The following is a 25121-nucleotide window of genomic DNA, read 5'->3' as shown; positions in this document are numbered from 1 at the left end:
AGTTTTTAAATTCTAGATACTAGTCCTTTGTTGGTATTTGGCTTACAAGTATTTTCTTCCAGTCTGTAGCCTGCATTTTCATCTTTTTATCAGGATCATTCATAGAGCAAAAGTTTTAAAAGGCAAACTTATCAATTTTTCCTTTTACAGATCATACTTTTAGTGACAAGCATGTCTACCACTATGTCCTCAAGATTTTCTCCTTTTTCTCCCCCTAAAAGATAAATAGCTAAATGTTTCACATTTAACTCCATGATCTGTTTTGAGTCAGTTCTTGTGTAAGGTATGAGACTCAGGTTCATTTATTCTGTCTACGAATGTCCAATTGTTAGAGCACCATTTATTGAAATGGCTATCCTCTTCTGTGAATTGTTTTTGCACCTTTGTTAAATCATTTGGGTGTATTTGTGTGGGTCTATTTATTGTTTCTCTATTCTGTCCCACTGCTGTATGTATCTATTCCTTTATTAATATCACACAGTCTACGTTAAGGCTTGAAATCAAAGAGTGACTCCTCTACTTTATTCTTTTTCAAAACTGTTTTAGCTATTCCAGGTTCTTTGCCCCTCTATATTTTATAATAATACTGTCAAATCTACCAAAAAATCTTACTGGAACTTTGATAGGAATTGGGTTAAACCTCTGTATCAATCTGTGAAGAAGTGACATCTTTATTAGGTTGAGTACTCCAAACAATGAACATAGTATGTCTCTTCATTTATTTACATCTTTCTATCATCAGCATTTTGCAGTTTTTAGCATATATGTCCTGTCCTGTACATATTATTTTTAGATTTATACCTAGGTATTTCATTTTCTTTTTGTGTGATTATAAATGCTATTGTATTTTAAATTATGGTGTTCATTGCTATCTATTTATCTATATCTATATCTATATATATACACAATAAATTTTTTAAAAAGTAAACTCTATGCCCAACATGGGTCTTGAACTCACAACCCTGAGATCAAGAGTTGCATGCTCTACCGACTGAGCCAGCCAGGTGCCCCATAAATACAACAGATTTTTATTTATTTGTCTTTTATCCTGTAATTTTCTTCAACTCACTTATTAACTAGTTTGTGTTTGTGTGTGTGTGTGTGTGTGTAAATTCCTTGGGATTCCCTACAGAGACAATTGTCAGCCACAAATAAAAAGTTTTATTTCTTCCTTTCTGAGTTGTCTGCCTTTATGTCCCTTTCCTGCTTTATTGTACTAACTAGAACTTCCACCAATATCTTAAATAACGGTGAGAGCAAACATCTTGCTTTATTCCCGATCCAAGGGCTAAAGCATTTAGCCTTTTATCACAAGTATAATGTTAAATGTGGGTGTTTTTTGTAGATGCTTTTTAACAAGCTGAGGAAGTATTCTTCAATTCCTTTTTTTTTTTTTTTTTGAGTTTTAAAACATTTACGGGTGTTGAATTTTGTCAAATGCTTTTTCTGCACTGACTACTACAATGTGGTTTTATTTCTTCTCCTAATTAGAATGGTAGATTATATCGACTGGTTTTCAAATACTGAACCAGCCTTGCATCCCTGGAATAAATTCCTTTTGGCCATGATACATACACTTTACATATGTACATGGTTATGATTTCATATATTACTGAAATTCTGTTTGTTGATACTTTGTTGAGGAATTCTGCTTATACATTAATAAGAGGTGTCAGTCTGCACTTTTCTTTTTTGATACTTTCTTTGGTTTGGGTTATCAGTGTAATAGGAGCTTTATAAAATAAATAGGGAAATGTTCCATTTCTTTTTTTGGGAAAGATGCTGTAGAATTGGTGTTCATTCTATAATGTTTAGAAAAAAAATGAATGAGTGATTGTATCTTTGGTAGAATTCTCCAGTGAAACCATCTGGACAGAGATTTCCTTTTAAGGAGTATCAGTTTCCTTAATAATTATACAGGACTATTCAAATAATCTATCTCAGGGAGACCTGGGGGGCTCAGTTGGTTAAGTGTCTGCCTTTGGCTCAGGTCATGAGCCCAAGGTCCTGGGATCAAGCCTGGCATCGGGCTCCTTGCTTGGAAGGGAGTCTGCTTCTCCCTCTGCCAGCGCTACCCCTACTTGTGCTCAGTCTCTCTCTCTCTCTCTCTGATAAATAAATAAATAAAATTTTTTAAAAAAGGTCAAATAAAAAAAAAATCTACCTCACATTAGGTGAGTTGTAGTTTGTGTTGTTTTTTTGTCCATTTTATATATGTCTGCAGGATCTGTAGTTTTATGTTCAGTTTTGTTCCTGATATTGGTAATCTCTGCCTTCTCTCTTCACTTCTTTGTCAATCTTGATAGAGGTTTGTCAGTTTTATTGACCTTGAAAAAACACAGTTTTTCATTCATTTTCTCTATCATTTTCCTGTTTTCAATTTCACTGATTTCTGCTCTTACCTTTATTATTTCCTCTCTTCTTTTTGCTATGGGTTCCTGAGGTGGGAGCTAAGATTCTTGATTTGAGACTTCTACTGAATTGTATGCATTTAATGTTGTACATTTCCCTCTCAGTACTGAATTACCTGTTACCTACAAATTGGTATGTTATAGTTTCATTTTCATTCAATTCACTGTATTTTTAAGTTTCCTTTAAGTCCCCTAGACACAGATTATTTAGAAGTGTGTTGTTTACTTTCCAAGTCTTTAGAGATTTTTTCCCCAGTTATCGCTTACTGATAACCAGACTAATAGAACTGAAAGGAGAAACAGACAAATCCATAATCATAACTGGAAACTATTTTTGATAGTTTAATTCCACTGTTTAGTTTATTTCCAGTTTCCTATTGGTTTTTGCTTCACATGTCCTGCAGCTCTACTGTTTGATATACACACATTTAGGATTGCTATGTCTTCGTGGCAGACTCTTGTTTTAGTCTATTTATATTATATTTTAGACTATATTTAGACTATATTTAGTCTATTTATATTATATATAGAGATATATGTATCTATATATATTACACACTATTATATAATGTCCCACTCTGTCTCTGGCAAATTTCTTTGCTCTTAAGTCTACTTTATTTGATATAAATAGAGCCACTCTTGCTTTCTTCTGATTAATGTTTATATCTTTTCCAATAATTTTATTTTCAACTTGCCTGTACCATTATATTTGAAGTGAGTTTCTTACAGACACCCGTATAGTTGGGTCATGTTCTTTAATCCCCTCTGCCAATTTCTTTTGATTTGTGTATTTAGATCATATACATTTCATGTCATTATTGCAATGTGAGGGCTTAAGTCTGCCATTTTGTTTTTTGTGGGTGGTTTTGGCTTTCTTTTTCCTGCCTTTCTGAGGGTTAACTGAACCTTTTCAAAAATTCCATACTGATTTACCTATTGTTTATTAGTTTATCTCTTTGTATATTTTTTTAGTAGTTATTCCATAACTACTATTTCCATATTCCATTTATATATATAAAACTTATAAAAAACTTTATGTATATATATAAAACTTATCACAGTCTACTAGTGTTGTCATTTTACCAAATCAGGTGAAATATAGTACCCTTACCTCTCCATGTCCCTTTCTCTACCATGGTTTATGGTATTTCCTGTACATACATCAAGAACACAATAGACATTATTGTTCTGCTTCATTTGTCAAACATAATTCGTAAGACTTGAAAGTTTTAAGAAAAGTCTATTGTAATTATCTGTACTTTTGGTTACTGGTGTTCCCTAAAAGATTCTTTCATCATTTCATTTCTGTTAGATAACTTCCATTAGCCACTGTTTTCTAGATCTGCTACTAATAAGTTCTTAGCTTTCTTTCATCCTGATTATGTCTTCATTTTTCTTCATTCTTAAAAGGTATTTTTGCTAGTTCTAGAATCCTGAAAATTACTCTTTCAGCTCTTGAAATTGCTGTGTATTTCTTTATGACCACCACTGTTTGATGAACAATCTGCTGTCATTTGAATGGGTAAGCTGTTTCTTACTGCTCTTGTAATTTTTGTCTTTAGCTTTCAGAGATTTGACTGTAAACACAAGTTCGGCGTGGTGTGGATTTGGCTGGATTTATCCTGTGTGGAGTTAGTTCAGCCTCTTAAATCTAAGTTCACGTCTTCTGCCACACTTGGCAAGTTTTTGGTCATTATTTAAGTACTTTTAGAGCGATTTTCTTTCTTTTTCTTTTTTTTTTTTTTAAGATTTTATTTATTTATTGACAGAGAGCAAGAGAGGGAACACAAGCAGGGGGAGTGGGAGAGGGAGAAGCAGGCTTCCTGCAGAGCAGGGAGCCTGATGCGGGGCTTGATCCCAGGACCCTGGGATCATGACCTGAGCTGAAGGCAGATGCTGAACGACTGAACCATCCAGGTGCCCCAGAGCCATTTTCTTTCTGCTTTCTTCTAGGAATCTGATAACACAATGTTAGAGTTTGTGTTATAGTTCCACAGGTCCCTGAGGCACTGCTTGTTTTTTTTCCAGTCTATTTTCTGTCTGTAGTATAGACTGAGTAATTGCCATTGTTCTACCATCCAGTTCACTATTTCTTTCCTTTGTTCCCTTCATTCTGCTGTGACCCCATCCACTGAGCCTTTTTTATGTTAATTATTATATTTTTCATTCTAAAATTTCTATCTGGCTCTTCTTTTAACTTTCGGCTTTTACTTATAACTTTTGCTGAGACTATTTTTCACTTGTTCCAAGCATGCTAATTGTTTATTGAGGCATTTTTATGATGGCTGCCTAAAAAATCTTTGTCAGTTCTAACATCTCTGTCATCTTGCTATTAGCATCTACGGAATTTTTTTTTTTCATTCAGTTTGAGATCTTCCTGGTTCTGGGTATGAAGAGTGATTTTCTAATGATATCTGGACATTTTGGGTACTGTGCAATGAGAGTCTGGATCTTATTTAAACCTATACTTTTGCTGGCTTCCTCTGGCACCAATACCACAGGAAAATGGTGAGTATGGGAAAACCTCATTAAAGCAAGCTAATGGTAGAAGGAGCACTGTAATTTTTTTCTGCCACGTTTGGCTATAGAAGAATGATTATTTTCTAAAAGTTTTCTGGCTAGGCTTTCTTGGTCCTTTGGCTAGAAAGTAGGCTTCTTTTTTTCCCCCTCCTCCTGCTGGCCTTTCTGGATTGTCAGTTTCTCTTGAACCCAATCTGACAAAAACCAAGGGAAATCATTGCTATGTCACCTTCCTCAAGTCTGTACATACAATATTCAGAGTTTTAGCTGTACTTGGCAGGTAGAAGAGGTGAAAGGAAGTCTACTCCATTTTTCTAGATGCTGAAGCCCTTTGGTTATTGCTTTCATGTTCAATCGGTTCCTAAGTCATATAGATATTCAGATTTGATTTTGCCCTTTATGGATCACAGAATGGTCCTCCCTCTCTCTACCTTCTCAAAATACTTGATCATGAAATATTTTTAGCTTTTAGGTAAAATCTCATGGATGATTATATTACGTAATGCTTGTCTTTGAATCTTTTAAAAATGGAATTAAAAAAAGATTATTTCTTAGTATCCTTAGTTTCTGAAAAGCAAATTAATTTACATAATTAAGAAAAGTTCTCTCATGAGTATAGAAATTCCTGCCCAGATCAAATTTAAACAATTATTTTTATTACTAACACAGAATTTCTGTAATAAGTGCTGCCAAAACATTAACGGAATTTATTTAAGCGTTCAGCCAAATGACAATAGTAATTTGCTGCTTACAAATAAATACCTACTGTTACTAGTTAAGAATAAAGAAAATGAACACAAAGGCATCAGAAACAGAACTAGAAATCTAGGATTACTTTCTAGTATTTGATGCTTTGTCATCTGACTTCATAGTATGGTCTTTATTCTTTCCAAGTTTTATTTACTTAAGTAATCTCTACACCCAACATAGGGCTTGAACTCACAACCTGGAGATCAAGAGTTGTATGCTCTTCTGACTGAGCTGGCCAGGTGCCCCACAGTATGGGTTTTTTAAATCAAAATGTACTCAATTTTGGCCTTAGGGTTCTCAAAATCAGTTAAGAAAATCAATTATAATCCATAAGGATATGTTTCAGAGGTCTTGAAACCCTCACAACTCATTAGCTATTATGGTTTCCAAATACAACACCTCTAATAAAGGACTGCCTCTCTGAAACAGGCAGCTTTACCTCTCTATTTTAAGTTGAACAAAGAGGCAGAACAAATTTCTCTCTTGGTTCACTGTGCAAAGTACAATATTACTCTTATATGTTATCAAGTTGTAATTATGGGCAACAAGTAAAGCATTAATTGGTGGCTGTAGGAAATGCATTAAAGGACAGTCACAGAACACCTCATCAAGTGTAGATAAGTAGAATATCATGCCTTAGAAAGAATTTTCCAGTGAAAATACCAATGCTCTTGAATTACTATAGTCAATTTCTGGTTTCAAAGTTAATTAAAAGAGCCCCAAGTACATTCTTAATAAAAATTTACTCACTGTTTACTATACTAAAGGCACAGTGTTAGCTGCTGCCTAGCATCTTTCTCTCTGCTATCCTTAGAAAAATGACATTTTAAAATCATTTATTTTCTAGAATCCCTTTTTGTAGCTGCTGCTAAGATTCTTACCCAGAAGGTGCGAAGAACAGCATTACTCTAGGCAAACTACTTATTTTTTTAGCCTCTTTCCTGCCTTTTATAAAATAGAGTGTAGCAATACTTTTACTTAGAATTAACTACTACTCATCTCTGTATGGTATATAAATACCATATCCAAATACAGAAAGCATAAAAAGAACATGATGTGTTCAGAAAACTTGTAGCAGTTCAGGCTGATCAATGGAAATAACTGAGATACAGCATTTCAAACAGAAGAATTTTCCTACTCTACGATATTCAAAGACTAAAAAGTTTATGGAAGATATACCAATAAATGAATATTAAAGTATACATTTCAATTAAATGAAAAGATGATGAACATTTAAAAGGGCCTCTTATTTACCTCTTCTACATTGGAAGCAGTCTTAGCAGAAGTTTCCATGAAGATAAGTCCATGTTCTCGCGCAAAAGCTTCGCCTTCTTCTTTTTTTACTTCTCTTCTAGATTCTAAATCACTAAATATAGGAAATAAAAAGGCCATATTATTAACCAACACAGTATAAACAGAGGTATCTGTGGAAAGTGTACCAAAAGATTAAAAATTGTGCTATTCTTTCAATTAATTTTTAACACATAATAATCAACTGCATTATTCCAGGTATTATGAAGGTCAAATGGCTAGAACACAGTACCTAGTTTCAAGGAACAAATGATCCAACAGGAGAAGATTCTGAGTTAGAGTCCTACAGCACTAGAAGTAAGAGAAACCTAAATGGAACATCTACCCAACACCCTGCTCTTGAGTACAGTGTGTTCCCAAAGAAGGGAACCATTTTACTCAAAATAATTCAAGAGAGTAGAGCTACACCAGTCTAATCTTTCAGTCAGACTGAGTTTCTATGAATGTGATTTAAAATAAATCACATAATTTCCGGAAACTCTAGGAAATTGCTTAATAAAATCCAAAGTACTAAAGACACATTAATTAGATTATTGTTACTTGGTTTAACTCCTAGTAAAACTGTTCATAGAAAAAGGGAGAGAGAAACAAAAGTCTAAATTAGGGGCTCCTGGGTGGCACAGCGGTTAAGCGTCTGCCTTCGGCTCAGGGCGTGATCCCAGCGTTCTGGGATCGAGCCCCAGATCAGGCTCCTCCGCTATGAGCCTGCTTCTTCCTCTCCCACTCCCCCTGCTTGTGTCCCCTCTCTCGCTGGCTGTCTCTATCTCTGTCGAATAAATAAATAAAAATCTAAAAAAAAAAAAAAAAATCTAAATTAGAAGTTCGGTATTTTACTGTAAAAATTTTAAAACTTTATTATAAAGTGTTTTTTTACTATTATAAAATATTTTAAGCATATAGAAAAGGATGGAGAATAGAATACCCATGTACTTGCATCAAGCCCTGACATTATTTTGACACATTTATATCAGATTTCTTCACTGCTGAGAAATAAAATCAAGTTACAGTTGATTCACTTCTTGTGCACCTTTCTGTTCCTGATCTCCTTTTTTCCTTTCACCTCCAAAAGTAACCACTTCTCTGTATTTGGTGTTTTCACTCTCATGCATGTTTTTTATATGTATACACGTTTATAGCCATACAGTAAAGGGTTTTTGCACATTAAAAAAATTCAGATGTAGTGATCATTCTACAACTTGTTAATTTTGGTCAACATGATGTTTTTTGGATTCATTGACATAATATATGTAGATCTAGTTTCTTAATGTTTTATTGCTATATTATATAGTCTACTGAATGAGCACAACACTATTTTTAATTTTTCATTTGAAAAAGTTATTTATAATTTTTATTATAAACGACGTTACCATAAAAATGTATACATTTTTTGGTGTACATGTGCCAAAACTTTTCCAGCGTAGTGAAATGTTACAAAGTACTGTATTTTCCAAGTACAGTATTTGGTGTATATGTGCCATGACTCAGTGAACTTTTCTTCACTTAATATTAGAATCTGTATCATTGTATCTTTTCCACAAACACAATTTTTAGTGACTAATTAATAATATCCCATCACAATTCACTTTATCATTTCCTTGGATGATGAGTAACACAGTATAAACCCAGTACTGTGAGGTGTTTTACATGGATTATCTCATTTAATGCACTTGACAGATGAGGAAATGGAGGAACAAAGAGGGCAGGTAAAGCAACCAAGTTCACAGTCTAGGAAGAGCTGATGGAGGAGGTAGCATCACCACCCAGATCACCATGCTATATAAGGATTACTTTTTCTGATAATAATTGAGGACGTTTTTGTCAAATATGGAAAAATACAAAGAAAAAAATTACCCATAATTTCAATTTCCACAGGTAATTAACATCTTGAATACAATTCTATATTACTCCTTTATTACTGTCTATTTCTTCCTACTGGACGATGCTCATACCCACTACTGTATTTTGCCTTTTTTTTCACTTACTGTATTTTGTGGATCATTCTCCCATTTTGCAGTCTTTTACAATATTACTTTTACTGATTGTAAAGAATAGTGGTATTTTATGCAAACGTACATCATACATATTAGAGTAAACAAAACAAAGATGTTAAAGTCTCATCCACCTAATGTTAAGTCATATCACTGTTTTAACTTTACAAAATTCACCAGGAATTGGATAGCTTTTAAGCTGGCTGACCAGATAAGTTGTCAATTATGTTTACAAAGTTGTCACTTAGCTCAATCAGTAACCGCTGTTTACATAATTGAAACTTCTGAGTGATTTTAAAACTTTCACAGTTGTTGTACTTTAAAAATAATTTACAATTTATAAAATGTCTAAGCATTTAGTGGTGCAAGCACTCAAAAAACACTACTAAAACTCTGAAATGTTAGAAAGTTTGATATAAACTACTACAAAGGGAACTGCAAATATGTGACATGCTCTTTCGATGTCCATGCTATGAAATATTAGTGGTAAGATGAGAACAAAAAGGAAGGCAAACTAAGCTTACAAATATTATAGCATAGGCAGGGATAACACACCCAACTATAATCTGAGGGCCTCCTGTGTGCCAAGCCCTTTCCTACATCTGGGGACAGACCACTCAGCAAAATAGACAAAAATCCCACACCCCCACAGGCCTCAAGGAGCTTATATTCTAGTAGGAATACAAAATGGGGGGGAAAACGCTAGCAACAGCGAGCGGTAACATGCTCCTGGAATTCAGCCCCCTTATCTGATAGTCATTCTTAAGGGAAAATTAGCTTTCAATTACACAAAATCTTCAAGGAAACACCTCTCCCTTTAAGTACCCTTTATCCTATTTTAAGCATATGCCATATCTTATTTAAACAATACCTTATTTGGGGATAAAATTACTCTGTTTTCCATACCATTATTTCTGATTACATTTGCATTTGCAAATGTTATCTTAGCAAAGAGGGTTAAAGACCTGTACCTTTGAGGGAGTGTTCAAAAACAAACAAAAAAAGGAAGTGGCAATTTAGGATGCATAATTTTTTTTTTTTTTATCATATCCTTCATTACTTTGGTTGTTTCCTCAGTTTTCCAGGCATAAAAATCATAAAACATTTGAACTGTTTTCATTACTTAATTATCCTTCTTTCCTAAACCTTCTCTTAATTCACACCCCCTTTTTGTTTAGGGTTTGTATAATAATCCTTGACTATTAAGAATTTTTCATCTTTGTAGACTCTGCATCTTCTTTCTTGTACAACCAATTTAAAATGCCATAGTAAGAAAAATTTGTGTCATCTGTCACTCTGACTAGGTCACTGCCCTTCTCAAATCCCTTCACTGGCTCCCTACTGCTTAATGCATCTAATTCAAAAATTGCCTATTCCCTGTTTCCATGTCTACCCCAATTCACCTCATCTAATAATAATCACCTCATTTATCTCTGTTCATTCCCATTCACTCTTTGCATGTCATACATTCTTTGTTCCCTTATCCTAGTTTCTTCCTTAAAATGTCTTTCCATAGCTACTATACTCTTAATTATAAGGACCACCCACCTATAATCATTAGAAACACCTCTTGTATATCATATGCTTTTTCTTTTTACATGTAGACTATAAGCTCCTCATGGGCAGGAACAGAATTTAAGCCATCAGTAAGTTGCCACCCACCATGTTTGAGACACAAGGAAAACACTGGTAAGATTAAAAGTATGAAAATTCTCTTTATTCTCCAAATATTCTCTTATGATTTCACACATCACCACTGAATGGTAGCATGAATACTTCTATATCACAAAGGCTAAANCCCTACAATAGCCTTAATCTTAAAAGGTTTAGAGAGAGAATTTAAATGAGGAAAGAACAACCATGAAAGGCCTTGAGCAAAGGCCAAGATGATAGATATTTCCACTTACAAAGAAGTAATGAATAATTGGCCTTTTACAATTGAAACATCACTTAAGTAAATATTTTCTCTTAACAGCAAACTTAGATTTCTATTAAAACAACTTTCTAAAACTAAATCTATACAGTAAAACGCTATTTGCTATCTTACTATTTTTACAGCTTTATTGTAGTATAATTGACATAAAAGAAACTGCACATTTAATATAAAATGTTGAGTCTGACATGTTTACCTGTGAAGCCATTCTCCTCCCGTAGGTCTCCTCATACCCCGCTGTAATCCATCCTCTTTTCTCTCACTTTACCCCAGGCAACTAATGGTCTGCTTTCTGCATTTTCCAGGATTTTACATAAATGGAATCAAATGATATGTCTTCATTTCTGTCTGGGTTTTTTCACTCAGCATAATTATTTTGAGATTCATCCACTTTGTTATACATATCAGTAGCTCATTCTAATTCTTTATTGCTGAGTGGTATTCCATTGTATGACTCTATCACAATTCACCCATTCACTTATTATTTGAAATGTGGGTTGTTTCCCACTTTTGGGCTATTACAGATAAAGCTGGTAGAATATTTGTGTATAATTCTTTGGCCCTATGAGAACATGTTTATGTTGGATAAATACCTAGGAATGGAATGTAGTATGTTAGATGTATGTTTACTTTCTAAAGACACCACCAAATTGTTCTGCGATGTGGTTCTATCATTTTACATTCCCAAAAGCAGTATAAGGGTTTCAGTTCTACATCCTTGCCAACACTCAGTATGTTAATCTTTTTAATTTTACCTATTTTAGTGAGTATGTAATGGTATATATATCATTGAGGTTTTATTTTTTTTTTAAGATTTTATTTATTTATTTGAGTGAGAGAGAGAACACTAGTGGGGGGAGGGGCAGAAGGAGAGGGAGAAGCAGGGAGCCCGATGCAGGTGCTTGACCTGGGGACTCCAGGATCATGACCTGAGCCGATGTCAGATGCTTAACCAAGTGAGCCACCCAGGCACCCCATCACTGAGGTTTTAATGTGCGTCTCCCTCATGTTTGTGGTGTTAAATATTTTTTATGTGCTTACTTGCCAACAGTACACATCTTCTTTAGTAAAGTGCTGGTTCAGATCTTTTGCTCATTTAAAAAAACTGGGCTGTCTTTTTATTAATGAATTGTAACAATTCTTCATATATTCTAGATACAAACGTTTTGTTGGATACAGGTTTTATGTTATGATATTTTCTCCTAGTCTGTAGCTTCCCTTTCATCCTTGAAACTTTTTTTTTTGAAGAGCAAAAGTTTTCAATTTTGTTGAATTTGAACCTTCAACAACATGGGTTTGAACTGCAAGGGTCCATTTACGTGTGAATTTTTTTCAATAAATACAGTATGGTACAGGGGAGTGCCTGTGTGGCTCAGTTGGTTAAGTGTCTGACTCTTGACTTCGCCTCAAGTCATGATCTCTGGTTTGTAAGATTGAGCCCTGCATAAGGCTCCATGCTGGGTGTGGAACCTGCTTAAGATTCTCTCTCCTTCTGCCCCTCCTCCCCCCGCAATTTACAGTATAGTACTGCAAATGTATTTTTTCTCCCTTATGATGTTCTTAATAACATTTTCTTTTTCTCTAGCTTATTTTATTGTAAGAACACAATATATAAGACATATACAAATATGTGTTAATCGACTATTTGCTTCAAGTCAACTTAGGCTATTAGCATATACAAAAGTTAACTTGAAGTGGATTATGGACCTAAAGGTAAGAGATAAAAATATTTTTAAATTTTAGAAGAAAACAATTTTAGTGACTCTTGTTTTGCCAAACATTTTTTTTCTTTCAAGATTTTGTTTAAATTCAAGTTAGTTAACATACAGTGTAGTATTACTTTCAGTGGTAGAATTTAGGCTTAGGCTTCAAGTCAACAGTAGCCTATTAGCAGTTAAGTTTTTGGGGAATCAAAGTTACATGCAAATTTTCGACTGTGTGTTGTTCAAGGACCAAGTATACAGTTGTTGTTGTTGTTGTTTTCCCCTTTTACGCCTTTTTTCTGTCCCATTTAAAAAATGTTTGACGAATCAACAAGACTAAAAGGCAACCAATGGAATGGAAGAAGATATTTGCAAATGACATATCAGATAAAGGGTTAGTACCTAAAATCTATAAAGAACTTACCAAACTCAATACCCAAAAAATAAACAATCCGGTTACAAAATGGGCAGAAGACATGAACAGACATTTCTCAAAAGAAGACATACAAATGGTTAACAGACACATGAAAAAACGCTCAACATCACTCATCGTCAGGGCAATACAAATTAATACCACAATAAGGGGGTGCCTGGGTGGCTCAGTTGGTTAAGCATCTGCCTTCAGCTCAGGTCATGGTCTCAGGGTCCTGGGATCAAGCCCCATGTTGGGTTCCCTGCTCAGCAGGCGGTCTGCTTCTCCCTCTCTTTCTGCCCCTCCCCCTGCTCTCTCTCAAATAAATAAAGAAAATCTAGACAAAGAAAAACAAAAACCCCACAATGAAACACTACCTCACACCAGTCAGAATGGCTAAAATTAACAACTCAGGAAATAATGGATGTTGGCGAGGATGCAGAGAAAGCAGAAACCTCTCATACTGTTGGTGGGAATGCAAACTGGTACAGTCACTCTGGAAAATAGTATAGAGGTTCCTCAAAAAGTTAAAAATAGAACTACCCTATGACCCAGCAATTATACTACTAGGTACTTATCCAAAGGATACAGTGATTCGAAGGGGCATATGCACCCCAATGTTTACAGAGGCAATGTCCATAAGAGCCAAAATATGGAAAGAGCCCAGATGTCCACTGATGGACAAATGAATAAAGAAGATGTGGTACATATATATACAATGGAATATCACTCAGCCATCAAAAAGAACAAAATCTTGCCATTTGCAACGACATGAATGGAACTAGAAGGCATTATGCTAAGTGAAATAAGTCATTCAAAGACAAATACCATATGATTTCACTCATATGTGGAATTAAAGAAACCAAATAGATGAACATAGGGGAAGGAAAGGAAAAAAAAAGTAAGATAAAAACAGAGAGGAAGGCAAGCCATAAGGGACTCTTAACTACAGGGAACAAACTGAGGGTAGCTGGACCAGAGGCAGGTGGGGGGATGGGGTAAATGCGTGATGGGCAGTATGGAGGGCACTTGTAATGAGCACTGGGTGTTACATGCAAATGATGAATCACCAAATTCTACCACTGAAAGTAATACTACACTGTATGTTAACTAACTTGAATTTAAACAAAATCTTGAAAGAAAAAAAATGTTTGGCAAAACAAGAGTCACTAAAACTGTTTTCTTCTAAAATTTAAAAATATTTTTATCTCTTACCTTTAGGTCCATAATCCACTTCAAGTTAACTTTTGTATATGGTGTGAGGTAAGGGTCAAGGTTCATGTTTTGATACATGGCTATTCAATTGTTCCAGCATCATTTGATGAAAAGATCATCCTTTTCCCACTGAACTGCCCTGGCACCTTTGTCAAAAAATTAACTATGTATATAAATGTATGAATCTACTTCTGGACTTCTTACTCTGTTCCACTGATCTATGTCTATCTATGCTAAAACCAGACTAAACTGATTACAGTACCTTGTAATAAATCTTGAAATCAGTATAGTGAAACCAGTAAATTCCCCAACTTTGCTATGACCTTTGCATTTTCATACAAATTTTAAAAAACAGCTTGTTAATTTTTACCTCCTTAAAAAAAACCTAAAGAATTTTGATTGGGATTTTAATGAATCTTTAGGTCAATCTGGGAATACCTGCCATCTTAAAAATATTTAGTTTTCCAGTCAATGAATACAGTATATCCCTCCATTAATTTAGGGTATTGTTTTGTTTTATTTTTTTTGACTGAAGGACTCTACAGTTAAGAAAGCAGTCATCTCACACAGGAAGTTTAGGAAGACCATGGTAACTATAACTTAGAGCTGGGGGATCAAATAGCTGTGAAAAAAATAGTTTCTTAAAAATTATTTAGGGATTATTGATTTATTTTTAAAGATTTTATTTATTTGTTTGAGAGAGATTGGGGGGGGCACAAGCTGGGGGGAGGGGCAGAAGGAGAGGGAGAAGCACTGAGTAGGGAGCCCGATGCGGGACCTGATCCCACAACCCTGGGATCAAACCTGAACCGAAGGCAGACACTTAACTGACTGAGTCATCCAAGCATCCCAGGGATTGGTTTTTTTTTTTTATTGAGATACAACTGACATATAACACTGTGTTAAATTTAAGGTATACAATGTGTTGATTTGATACATTTATATAACACAATATGATTACTGCCACAGGCCTTAGCTAGCACCTCGATCACATCACGTAATTATCATTTCATTTTGTAGTAAGAAAAACCTTTGTACATATCATGCCTTTCTTTTTCATACTGGGACTATAAGGTCCTCATGGGCAACAACCAATTTTGAGTCATCACTAAGATGCTACCCACCATGTTTCAGACACAAGGAAAACACTGGTAAGATAAAAGTATGAACACTTAAAAGTGTGAATTTTATTTGCTGCCACTGTAATTTTAGACTAAAATTAGCGAAAACTTTCCTACACTCTTTAAAATCTGGAGAAACGATGGTCAAAAAACTGTTTTCTCGTGTACTATTATTTTAAATGCAGAGCACAAGGACATTCATTGCAAATAATTTTCCCTAGAGTTATAAAATGAAGATAAAAAAACCAACATTAGGATGACATGAAAATAAAGCCTTAGACAAAAGCTTAAAAGTACTACTAAACAATATTAAAAATGTGTAAGTGGAAATAAACCTGATTAAGAGATGTATTGCACGAACTCGTAATGCACAGTAAGTCATAAAAAAAGTGAAAAAATATTTCTGAGTTCTGCACACATATTTCTACTGTGAAGTATTTAAAATAATTTGGATAATATTTAACAGTAACCTATCCCCCTAATAAATCAGTGGGTTTTCTTTCAATTACTAATCAGATGAACTTCCTTCAGATTATTCTTTCAAGTTTGCCTTCCAAGAAAAACTATTTCTTACAATAATCATGATGATGACGATAACGATTTCCAACCATGCTTATTATCTGTATTTTAAAAACTAAAAGAAACATCTTAGAATTTTCAAAATCTTGTAATTTAAGAAATCAATAACTCACATTTGGACAAACACATAAGATAAGCAGTTATTGCATAAACAGCTATCCACAGCCTTCATCATTAATGCAAAAAAGCTTTAGTCTTTTTACCTTTTATTTCCAATAAGCATAATGACCATGTTGGAATTGGAATGCTGGCGGGCATCCTCTAACCAGGTTGTCAAGTGGTTGAATGTATCTCTCCTAAATATAAAAGAAAATTTGATTACTATTTTCAAAGTGTTTCCCCTAGTAGTGTACAATGAACAATATACATTCCATTAAAGATAACTATTTTTAGCCATATCCACTTACGTAATGAGAAACAGATCTCAAGTAGAGTATCTGGAAATTAAATGTAACCTTACTTTGGAAAATTCCAATGTATAAATAGTATTACCAAATTGATTAACTTGGGGGTACTTATTTATATAAGAAAATAATTTCGGTGCAGGTCTCTGTAGTAAATTTAAATTTAATTAAAGACACACAAGTTTTAAAGTCAAATAGCCAGGGAATAAAGGCAAAACCATACTTTCATAACTGGCAATCATGTTTACTTAGGGAAAGTCTCTGCATTGACCAAAAGAATGGATACATTTCCAAGTTCTCACCTTGTAATATCATACACTAGTAAAGCCCCTGCTGCACCTCTGTAATATGACCTTGTGATGGAACGAAAGGACTCTTGCCCTGCCTGTGAGGAAAGAAAAGGTTGAGAGTTTTCTTTAATAAATTGTCATCTACATTTTCTTTTTATTCATATATAGAATACGGGCAAATAGGGAATGAGCACGTAAAGAGAAAGAAAACTTCACCAGTCTTAGGAAAAAGTCACAAAATACCACTATCGCTCAAGTCAACCAGACGCACATGCACCCCCCCACCCCAAACAAGACCTCTAAACCTTTTTTGGCAATCCCTGACAACCCAATTTACTGAATGGCTTCACAATACATGAATCATTATTAGAACACAGAATGGACTCCTAGCAACTAAGCTCTGAAGACAAATTTGAAAGGAAGCAAATAACCCAGAGCCTCACATTTGAATTCAATAACCCACTCCCTGGGGCAGCTGTTGACACTAGAATAAATAAAGTCCATTGTAAATAAATGATGAATGACATCTTTACGCCCACCATCTGCTGGTGTAAAGGTTGTTGGAAGGCCAAGGATGCAGATTTTATCAGTTATATCATAAACTGCAGTGAGCTTTCAACAGTCATCAGATGGAATTCTTTGAGCAATCATTTTATTATGAAAAACAGAAAATGGTTCTGAATTTAATTTATATAATTTTTTCTCCACACTTAATCAATTTCCTCTGTATGTGATATATAATGCTTGTCAAATGGCAACAGGATGTAGAAGTCATCTTTATATCCACTTGTGAAAACAGACTTCAGAGATTATGCAAAATTAGTTAATTTCTCTCTTTTACTGGTGGCACTAATGTTCTGGTTTTTAAGAAGGCTAGTGAGGATGAGAGACTGTGGACTCTGGGAAACAAACTGAGGGCTTCAGAGGGGATGGGAGTGAGGGATTGGGATAGGCCGGTGATGGGTATTAAGGAGGGCACGTATTGCATGGAGCACTGGGTGTTACACGCAAATAATGAACCAAAAACTGGGGATGTACTGTACGGTGACTAATATAACAAAATAAAAATTATTTAAAAAAAGGCTGGTGAGGGATATACGTATTGCCTCTGAGTTTAAAATTGAGACGGTTCTTATTAAAAATACTTTTGCATTTTTAATCACTTCTCTACTTTTGAGAAAAAGTAAGGATGTAAATTAAGTAAACGCTACGTCAGTTTTCACAATCTTTGTATTCAATATCTACTAACCTGGAAAATATTCATGTTTGTATGCTGAGTTTTAATCTTTCAGTGTAACTACAAAGCCCTTCCAGCCCTCAGAATTCACACAGACAGCTCAAGTTCTGCCTTGTTCTAACACCCCACACTGTAATTCCTTGTTCTTCTCGGCCCTCGCAATATACTCCCTCCCTCCCATGGCCCCCACCCCCAGTGCCTAGCACTGGGTCTGGCACACAGCAGGCATGCAGACAAAGCCTTACCAATGAAAGAATGAACCTAATATCTTAATCAAGTGCACGAAATAGTCATTTTGTTTTTTAGGACATCAGTAAATCTTAACATGCTAAGATTCAGTAAAAATAACTTCTCTTATGTGGAAACTAAAGATTAGGCTCTCTCTTGGTAACTTGCAAGCAATTCTGGCACTTCGAATAATGTCTTACGCTAAACTGAATACTGAGAAAGCCACCACACAAAAGAACTGTACAAATAACCAACTCATTTCACATAGTTTGAGGTTAAAACATTAGACGATACTAGCTGGAAGCATGAAATTTCATTAAAATTATTTTTATATAATTCATTGAGATGTATCTTTCCAAAAAAGTTTTTTTAATAAGTCCAAGTTCAAAATGTAAGCATTATGGGAATTTCTTTTTTAACTGCTTAGCACGGTTGAAAACTAAGGACTACATTTTTAGATTTATTTCACTGTGAATTATATATACCAATGAAGGAGTCTTCGTAATAATACAAAAAAGATAATGTTTTCTTTAGTTAGTAATTAGGTTTAGAGCTCTAAATATTGAGAAAAGGCAAAAGTCCTTTAAAACAATCTTGCAAGGACATTCTGTGGGATGAGTTAAATTAATATACTGTCGAGAGGAACATCACTGTACAATTTAAAAGCTCAGATTAAAAAAAAACAGTAAAAGGGAAAACAGATTATTATTTATTTTTAAGATTTTATTTATTTGTCAGAGAGAGTGAGAGCACAAGTGGTGGGGGGGCAGCAGACAGAGGGAGAAGCAGGCTCCCCACTGAGCAGGGAGCCCAATACGGGACTTGGTCCTGGGATCATGACCTGAGCCGAAGGCAGACGCTTAACCGACTGAGCCACCCAGGCGTCCCAGGAAAACAGATTTTTTTTAAAAAAGATTTTATTTATTTATTTGACAGAGAGAGAGACAGCCAGCGAGAGAGGGAACACAAGCAGGGGGAGTGGGAGAGGAAGAAGCAGGCTCCCAGCGGAGGAGCCTGACGTGGGGCTCGATCCCAGAACACCGGGATCACGCCCTGAGCCGAAGGCAGACGCTTAACGACTGAGCCACCCAGGCGCCCCCAGATTTTTAAAAAGGAGAACAGCACATGTCTATACACCATTCTCATTCCTCCTGTATTATTTTACCAAGAACATGTTATAATATGGATATACTGTATAATGGATCACTTTAAACTGAATCCATTCAATCTGGTTTTGCCTACCATTACAAATTAAACAAAAACTCGAGCAAACAAAAATCCAAACTTTCCAAGTGAAGTCTATGAACATAACCACACATCTTAAAATCTATGATTACTTTATAGTAAGCAAAGATCAGTATTCAAAATAGTTTCTGAGTTCTTGAGTTCTGCCTGGTGAGAATGACACCCCACACGTTGGCTTAGTCTCTCTGTTAACGGTATTGATAGCCATGAAACAAATCTTGCCCAATTAAGTTTTTTACTATGGCTTCTTTAACCATACAGGAACTGTTAAGCAACAACTGCATAAAGCTAGTCCAATGTTAATTATCTTGAGCATGTTAAAGCAATCTAGTTTTTTTTAAAAAAAGGTTAATATAAGTACGTCCAAATGCTGGTTAACCTATAACGTTTTCCATGAAAAAGAAAGTTAACTTAGGAAATACAGATGTTATTTTTGACTCTCTTCATTATAAGGTGTTGGCTTAAAGAGATTTTAGAAGCTTGAAACTGAACAGTATATAGAATTATTTGCAGTAAGGGATTTCAGATAGTAGCTAAGGGTATTAAAGAAAAACGCATTTAAAGAACCGAGAATAACTGGCTAAGTGAACAGCACCAGAAAAACCTCGTCAGGAGTGACCACAGTGGATCGTGAGCTTACCAGCTCACAAAATAACTCTTTGAGTCCTGTAAAAAATCAGCAAGATACCCAGATATCAGCCTTGCCAGATAACGGAACATGCTCATTTTCAGTAAATCAGAATCACAAAATCTCTGTGAAAAAGCTTTACAGACCTTCGTTTTCCATGTGAGGACTGCTAAATCAAATAAACTTGATTATTTAACCCATCATTTTCTTGCTTGCTTATTTATTTAGTACAATCTACCCCTAACTTGGGACTTGAACTCATGACCCCAAGATCAAGAGTACCATGCTCTACTGGCTGAGTCAGCCAGGCACCCCTAGCCTATACCTTTAAAAGTGATTTCCAACTGCCAGAAAGAGATCCCCCAATTTCGATTCCCCATGTGCCTGAGTCTTTCCATCGCCAACAATTTTTCTGGTAAACTGGCTGGGAATTTAACTCCTCTTCCTCTCCTGTTACCTTCATAACATACAACTTTTCGCACAGTAAGATACTGCTGAAATATTTCTAAATACCCTGGTTTTAAGTCTTAAGCTCTTGGGAATCTGATCTCTATTTGTTTCTCTAGAACTTTATCTTCTTATTCAATAAAGTCTTGTTCATTCAGCCAATTTGTTTTCCTACCGATAGCCTGCCTGTACTCTGAATATTCCTGCTTTTGTATTCCTGTGTAACTCTGCCTGAAGAACTATTTTCCTCCATCTACCCCATTTCCCTTTTCCTTGAGGACCTGTTCAAATGCCCTGATTCTCTCACAAAGCTAGGAAACTTGTCTACCACAGCCCGTAGTTACCCATTTCTCCTCACATACCTAAGAGCACTTCCATGTGATCATTTGGTTCCAGTACTACTGATTATATAAAAGGTACACACTGCTCAAATGCTGGTCTTGTTCCCTCTTTTAGTTCTCTTTGAGGGATAGCCTAACTCAGAATACTGAAGTACATACAGCAGGCACTCACATTATGTTATCCTGACTGATTCCAAAGGGCCAATAAAGTTAGAAAATTAAGATTTGTGAGAATCAATATTATAGTAATACCTCTCTTTTCATTGTTAATGATTTATCTAACAATTCCAGCTATACAGAACCCAGCCAAGAACCAAAAAGAAGAAAAGGATTTCTAAGTAGCCAAATAAGTGGTCCAGTGCCCAAGAATGAAATCTCAGGTACTTTACTAAAGATTCAACTTAAACATCTAGCTCTGTGATCAATGAACTGCTATCACTCAGGAAAAATGATTTTGAAATCTACACACATGAACAAGACTTGTTTTGGATGACAGTAACATTAGTAAAAATCAAAGTGACTTTTAGGCTGCCTGTGGTTCACAGTAAGGCCAGAGAAAAAGTCAACCTGGTACTATTTAAGTCTAGGCTTTCTAAGGGAGACTCCCGCAGAAACAAAAGTAGATCACTCTGAGAAGAGAAACAGGATTGTAAATATCTAGAAAAGAAGAGAGAAGTTAAATTCTTTTAAAAATTAAGCATATTTACTTTGAAAAAGAGAGGATTTCAGATTCTTTTAACACTGCCATATAAAAGAAACTGGAGACCATAGGTGGGAAGTAAACATTAACGTAGAATGGAATGTCTAACAGAGTTCCCTGTCCCTGTAGTTGTTCAAGAGAAGGCTGGTGAACAGCAGCCACAGGAGACAAAAGCCTCTCCACTCCTGGGCTTGTGGGCATGGGGGTGGAGAGGAGTGCCAGAGGCAGAACTGTGTCCTGGTGCTTGGTTCCAGGCCCCTTCCCTGGTTCTACTGAATTCTGGTCATCTCCTTACCACTCCACTGATATATAAAAACGCCCATTGTTTGGTGTAAGAAGTTGGGTATAAATGGACACATTTTACAAAGGAGAAAAATGCCTGTGATTTGCTGAAAAAGGTACTTTCAGCATGTAGGCTGCTCATGAGTGTTTTTTTTTTTACACAGTTTCAATGTCTTATTTGAGGGGAAAATATTAGTCAATCTAAAATATTTTGAGGGAAGTTAAACAGAAACATGGACTTTTAAAACATCCATACTATAAATCTGGGGGGAGAGAATAAAATTTATTTGGATATACTGGGAAGGCACCTGAAAATCTGACAAAAAACAAAAAGAGGAATAAGAATTAAAAAAAGGTGGGTAAAGGCTAGATGAGAGTCTAAGAGTGAGAATGGACTTCTTATGCCCTCCTTCCATCAGTCAAGGAATAAGAACTGGGAGCAACTTGTTTTCTTCTTTGACTCACCCTGACAGAGACTAAGAATATCACATATCTGACTTCTGACAAAAGAAATAAGTCACACAGGGCCAAAGGAAAGTGCTTTAGGGGAGGCACCGATAAACTGTTACCACTGCTTGCCGCAAGGCCTCCCGGGAGTTATCTGATGGCAACTATACTTACCATATTCAAAACAAAGAAAACATGCTGGATGTTGGATGTGGAAATTTTGCAAGGAAAACTCCTTATTTTTATTTTCTGTGAATGCAAATGGATATACAATGGATGATAAACATCCTAAGATACTGGGACTTAGTCACTGGGGAGAAAAATCATTTCTTTAAGGCTGATGAAACAAATAACTGTATTTGGCAAATTTTTGCCTGAAGGAGCCTAGGATGGTTTTGTAAATGTCCTGGGCCAGGAAAAGACATGATCCTTGCTACTAAAAATGTAGTTTCCTATCCAAATGTATAGACACACAGCAAAACATCAATGATATGGGAAACCATGTTCCACTCGGATATAAAACGAAGTGTGGAACCAACCTTAATGTGTGTCAGAGAATGTCTATTAGAGTTTTGCAAGTTAGGTGAAAGCAAGAAGAAAACCAATAACAATAACAGGCAAACCTCTAAGGCAGAGACTCAAGAAGTAGCTTTTAAAAGTAATAAGTTAACAGACTTGTTTTGAACATTCCTTAAAATCTGAAACAGGCTACTGTGTTCCTAGTACCGTCCATGCGGAAGCCTCAGAATTCTTTTTTGGGAGTCATGATGTCTTCAAAGGTACCAGTCTCTCTCTTTAAGATACAGAGGAGAGAAGACTATTCCTCTGCCTTTATAGAGGAAGTGTGAACAAGGTTTTTGTTTGTTTCTATTTCCCTTTCATACTGGTCCAAAATAAGTAATTACTACAGATTTCTTCTGAAAGATCACTGCAGTATAAAATAATCAACTCATAAGCTAAGGGGGAAAAAAGGCAGGACTAGTTAACCTACAAAAGAAACAACTGGGGAATGAATGATTTGTTCAAGTTTCAAAAACTGGAGGGCAGGGGACTATTTAAGAGAATACCTTAAGGACAGAAGAACAATTGAATACACCAGAATAAACTACAGTGAAGTGGTTTGTTCCTCTAATGTCACATAATTCTCATTACAATATCAATCTCCCCTTTGGAACTATGTACTTCAGTAATGATATCTCTTGAACATATCCAGTGATCCTACAAGCTGCTTAGAATGAGAGGTTTACACTCATTTATTCAACAAAATTTACCAAATATTGCATCAGTCAATCATCTATGAATCTAAGACACAAAGTTGAGTATAGTACAGATGGTCCTTTCCCTCATAATTATTCTGAGGAGGGTAAACAAACAACTATAGTAACAACAGGATCAGAGCTCTAACAGAAACATGCATAAAATACTATGGGGAGAATCACCTATCCCATGGGTGTCAGAAAGGCTCCACAACAGTTGACATCTGAGCTGGTCTTAAATGGGAAAAGGGGGTAAAGTACTTTAAGCAAAGCAAGTATTCATGCACAGTACAAGGTATGAAAAACGTGTTTATTATAGAACAGCAAGTAGGCTGGTTCACACTTACACTGTGCTGCATGAGTTTATTAGCTAAGAAAGCAACGTAGCTAATGCAAAAAATTCAGTTCTGAAAAAGAAGAGTAAACTATTTTAATATAGAAGTAGAAAATACTTCCTTTTAGCTGGAGAGCGTTAATTTTAAATCTCTAGGAAGGAAGGGGCTTTGCATGTTTCATTTTTCTCTTTTCCATGCAGTTTTGAAATAATATTGCCTGAGAGAATATAAATCAAAAAGGTTATGACACTACAGGCTCTGGGTGGGGGGGCACCTAAGAAACAGTAAAAGCATAAACCTTCACTTAAAAAGAAGAGCTAAGAAACCACAAGAACCTAGAGTCCAATGTATAACTGGGACAGAGCAAGACAGAGATTTAGGGTTTTCCATTTCAGGACGATTATGTGATACGTAGGAAGTGTCAGGAAACCTAGGTCTCACAACAGCCTGCAGCAACTTGCTTCGTCTTCTTGGGAATCCAGTCTGTGAGACTGTCCAAGGTTGCTTCCTTCAATAATTGTTATAGGTGACAGGTAAGAAACCAAAACTGAGTGACAAGAGAAAAAAACAAAACAAAACTGGGGTATATAATGATAAAATTCCCCATATTTTATATTTCATTTACTAGTTCACAGAATATGCGGTCATAACAGGTGATCTTTTTTGATCTTTCTCAACTGGGGATCTGTGAAGAATTAAGTCTTAATTGCCCTACAGCAGTGGTTCTCAAAGTGTGATCCCAGGACCCCTCGGAGTCCCCAGTTCTTTAATAGTCCATGAGGTCCTCTGTTTCCCAGCTACCTATTTGTGTGAGGTTGTGGTTTCTTTATACACTCCAACTAAACAACACACATAAGACTCAAGGCATAAGCAAATATGAGAATCCAAGCTGTTTTCTATTAAGCAGACAGTGAGGAGATTTTTCAAGATGTAACAAAACGACATTTCTCACTAGAAAAATAAAGTTTTGTTTTGGAAAAACAGTCAATTTTTTGTTTTGGAAAAACATAGTCAATTCTCATAAAAACTGCTTTGCTTATCCTAACATATACTGAGTTTCTTATGCTTATTTTTTTAAAAGATTTTATTTGAGAGAGAGAGAGAGAAAATGTGCATCAGTGCACGGCAGGGGGGAGGGGCAGAGTGGGAGGGGTAGCAGACTCCCCAAAGAGCAGGGAGCCCTACAAGGGACTTGATCCCAGAACCCCGGGGTCATGATCGGAGCTGAAGGCAGATGCTTAACTGACTGAGCCACCCAGGTGCACCATTATGGTTACTTTTTAAATGTCTGCACTGGGCAGGGAGCCTGCTTGAGATTCTCTCTCCCTCCTCCTCTGC

At 35.7% G+C, this 25121-nt stretch overlaps 1 protein-coding gene and 1 long non-coding RNA gene across 2 annotated transcripts in view; both read right to left on the bottom strand.

Annotated features, from left to right (window-relative positions):
• RAB2A (RAB2A, member RAS oncogene family) overlaps window positions 1-25121 on the bottom strand; it is an 88415-nt gene that overhangs the window by 21496 nt on the left and 41798 nt on the right. The window contains exons 4-6 of the mRNA XM_040625615.1: window positions 16650-16732; window positions 16147-16239; window positions 6936-7047 (exon numbers count right to left, since the gene is read on the bottom strand). Of these exons, the coding sequence (XP_040481549.1) occupies window positions 6936-7047; window positions 16147-16239; window positions 16650-16732 (288 nt within the window). The remainder of the gene's footprint in view (window positions 1-6935; window positions 7048-16146; window positions 16240-16649; window positions 16733-25121) is intronic.
• Window positions 1709-6924, bottom strand: LOC121101670. Its single transcript, XR_005833624.1, has 2 exons — window positions 4290-6924; window positions 1709-2007 (listed from the first exon to the last, which is right to left on the bottom strand). It is a non-coding gene; the product is annotated as an uncharacterized LOC121101670 (long non-coding RNA).

Source organism: Ursus maritimus, unplaced genomic scaffold (genome assembly GCF_017311325.1).
Source record: "Ursus maritimus isolate PB19 unplaced genomic scaffold, ASM1731132v1 scaffold_9, whole genome shotgun sequence".
Classification (NCBI taxonomy): domain Eukaryota; kingdom Metazoa; phylum Chordata; class Mammalia; order Carnivora; family Ursidae; genus Ursus; species Ursus maritimus.
The sequence above is the reverse complement of the archived record's forward strand: the minus strand, read 5'-3'. Positions and strand labels throughout refer to the sequence as shown.